Source organism: Elephantulus edwardii, unplaced genomic scaffold (assembly GCF_000299155.1).
Source record: "Elephantulus edwardii isolate Elephantulus edwardi_28Jun2011 unplaced genomic scaffold, EleEdw1.0 scaffold00105, whole genome shotgun sequence".
Lineage (NCBI taxonomy): Eukaryota > Metazoa > Chordata > Mammalia > Macroscelidea > Macroscelididae > Elephantulus > Elephantulus edwardii.
The window spans coordinates 11,673,957-11,676,465 of NW_006399855.1; the positions used below are offsets into that span (position 1 = coordinate 11,673,957).

The following is a 2,509-nucleotide window of genomic DNA, read 5'->3' on the forward strand; positions in this document are numbered from 1 at the left end:
TTCACAGCTACCCTCTGTGACCAAGTAGAACTGTCCTATAGGGTTTCTAAGGCTGGAAATCTTTACAAATAGACTGCCACATTATTCCTCAGTGTAGTGACTGGTGGATTTGAACCTCCCACCTTATGGTTAGCAGTGGAATGCTTGAATCACTACACCATAAAGATTACCTCCTTTCCGTAATGGTTGACTAACTCCATTTCCTCTGTCTAGAATTTGTGATTTTCACTTCTATTTGTAGGAAAAATGAAAAAGCTAGTTAGTTACTGTCACTTAGTACTTATCTTTTAATGTATTGTTATCTATTTCTGTTTAAATTATGTACCCTAAGACATTCATGACTCCGATAATGTTACAATATCATTTTTGATACCTCAAATTCCCATGATGCTAAAATATAATTTATGATACCTCAAATCTCCATGATGCTAAAATATCATTTTTGATGCCTCAAATACTTCATTCTAGAGATTAAGTCTCATACTCTTTTTGGTGTGTCATGTGAATAATGGCAGAGCTATTAAAGACATAAAAGGGACAAAGAGAAATCTCAGAAACAACAGTGCTGAAGCCAGGTGTCACAGGGTGGTTTTCCAATGCTACAGTGCCTATTTAACTGAAACCTTGTAATAAAAGCTTAAATACATAATATTTTTTATTTAAAAAAAACAAAACAAAACACAACATTTCCCACTTCCCCAACCTGGTGCATATGGCAGGTGGGGTAAGTGGAAACTGGCAACTTCTAGGGAATGGAGAAATGCAGATCCAATTCACCCTCAAAAAGTTTCTTCATCCTCAAAAAGTGCTGTGGAAATTAATTCAGAGTCTCTGGTGAAGGAGAATCTTACTCCACACTGGCTCATTGGAGTACTTGGAGCCCACAGCAAGGCATGTTGCGCCATGGGAAATGCTCATGTTCAGAAGACAAGGAAGAGCAAAGCTTCATGTCTGGGCAGCATTAGGTTCTCAATGGTGCGCTCCATGGAGTGCACCTGCTCCGGGGAGGCAGTCAGGAATGCCAAAGGCCCTATGCGCTGCTCAGCACAGGAGTGGCAGAAGTAGCCACCCTGGTCTTCCTTCCTGTTGCTCTGCAGGGACAGATAAGAAAAAAGAGTTAAGAGGAGCAATCAACAAATAATATTTGCCCGAACAAAGCCCTGAATCTCTGTCACAGCTGCCAAATGACTAGGAAATCTTATCCTGATGTTTACAGACTATGCAAACCCTCTGGGGTAATACTTCCTATGGTACTATCTTCTAGGGTAAATAGAACTCTATCAAATTCCCTTAAAACAGAAACCAGAATTGATTAAGTTAAATGCTTCATAGAGCTTCCAGGTAAGCAGTTCTCCTTGTGTTTGGTCACAATCCATGATGGTTAGAGAGCTTTAGTACTCCCAGTCCATACTATAACACTTGACCCTTAATCATAATGTTTTTGACATATAGGTAGATCATGTATTTCTCATGCCTTAGGTATTCTAAACATCTAATATGCCCTAAAGGAAACAACAAATGAAATTTTCTTTTATCTTTTTTGTCCACAACCCAAATAAGTGTGTAACACACAACCACAAAACTTAAAAGGATTGAGTTAAACATAAAAGGAGCTGGTAAAAGCCACATACATAAGTAATTGGGAGTTTTCTCATCGTGAGGACGGTGTCTACAGGAATAGCATTGTTGCACTGCCCCACACAGCAGTGAACCACTCCTGTTTTTAAAACATTACTTGTTAGCTCTGCTTGCAAGAAGTACTCCTGAAATGCAAAGAGAGAGAAAAAAAATGATAGTAGTATCTTTGTAATGTTCTTTTTAAAATGCTGAGGAACTTGAAACACTTTGTAGATACTACTTAGAATGGCATTCTAAGAATTCTAAATTTTACAATGAGGAAAGCATTGATTGCCCAGATTTCCCTTACTTTCTTTACCTTTGTCTTACCCTTCAGTTACCGCCAACACTGAGAAAACACTAAGTCTAAAGAACTTCTTGGCAAAATTTCCATTTATTTATTTAAAGATTTGATGGGCAAATATGCAAAGCAACAATTCCATTTCCAAACAATGTCAGGGTATTCTCATGTTAACCAGTACCAAGGTGAACAATTTCTTAACAAACTATTTTATATATTCACTTTACACCCCAGGTGGGCTGAAACAAGCCAAAAATTAACTGCCATCAAATCAATTCCCACTCATAGTGGTCATATTTGACAAAGCAGAAGTGTTCCACAGGATTTCCAAGGCGGTAAATATTTATGGGACCTGTCACATCTTTTTATCTCAGAATAGCTGGTGAGTTCAAACCCCTGACCTCTCAGTTGGCCTCCAAGCACTTTAACCACCATGCTACTAAGACTCCTTGATGAAACATAAGACCTTATAAAAACCCTTCTTAAAAAGAAGAGAAGAATTAAACTGGCAGTGAGACAAAAGTGTTTCAAGTCATTAGCCATTAGGAAGAAACCCCAAAAGCACAATCGGAGGGACTTGGCACTTCACTT

General features: G+C 38.3%; 1 protein-coding gene across 2 annotated transcripts in view; it reads right to left on the reverse strand.

Annotated features, from left to right (window-relative positions):
* Positions 1–920: 920 nt before the first annotated feature.
* Positions 921–2,509, reverse strand: part of FBXO18 (F-box protein, helicase, 18) — an 80,479-nt gene continuing 78,890 nt past the window's right edge. For both annotated transcript variants that reach the window (XM_006891865.1, XM_006891864.1), the window contains 2 exons: positions 1,632–1,763; positions 921–1,091 (listed from right to left, as the gene is read on the reverse strand). In XM_006891865.1, the coding sequence (XP_006891927.1) occupies positions 921–1,091; positions 1,632–1,763 (303 nt within the window). The remainder of the gene's footprint in view (positions 1,092–1,631; positions 1,764–2,509) is intronic.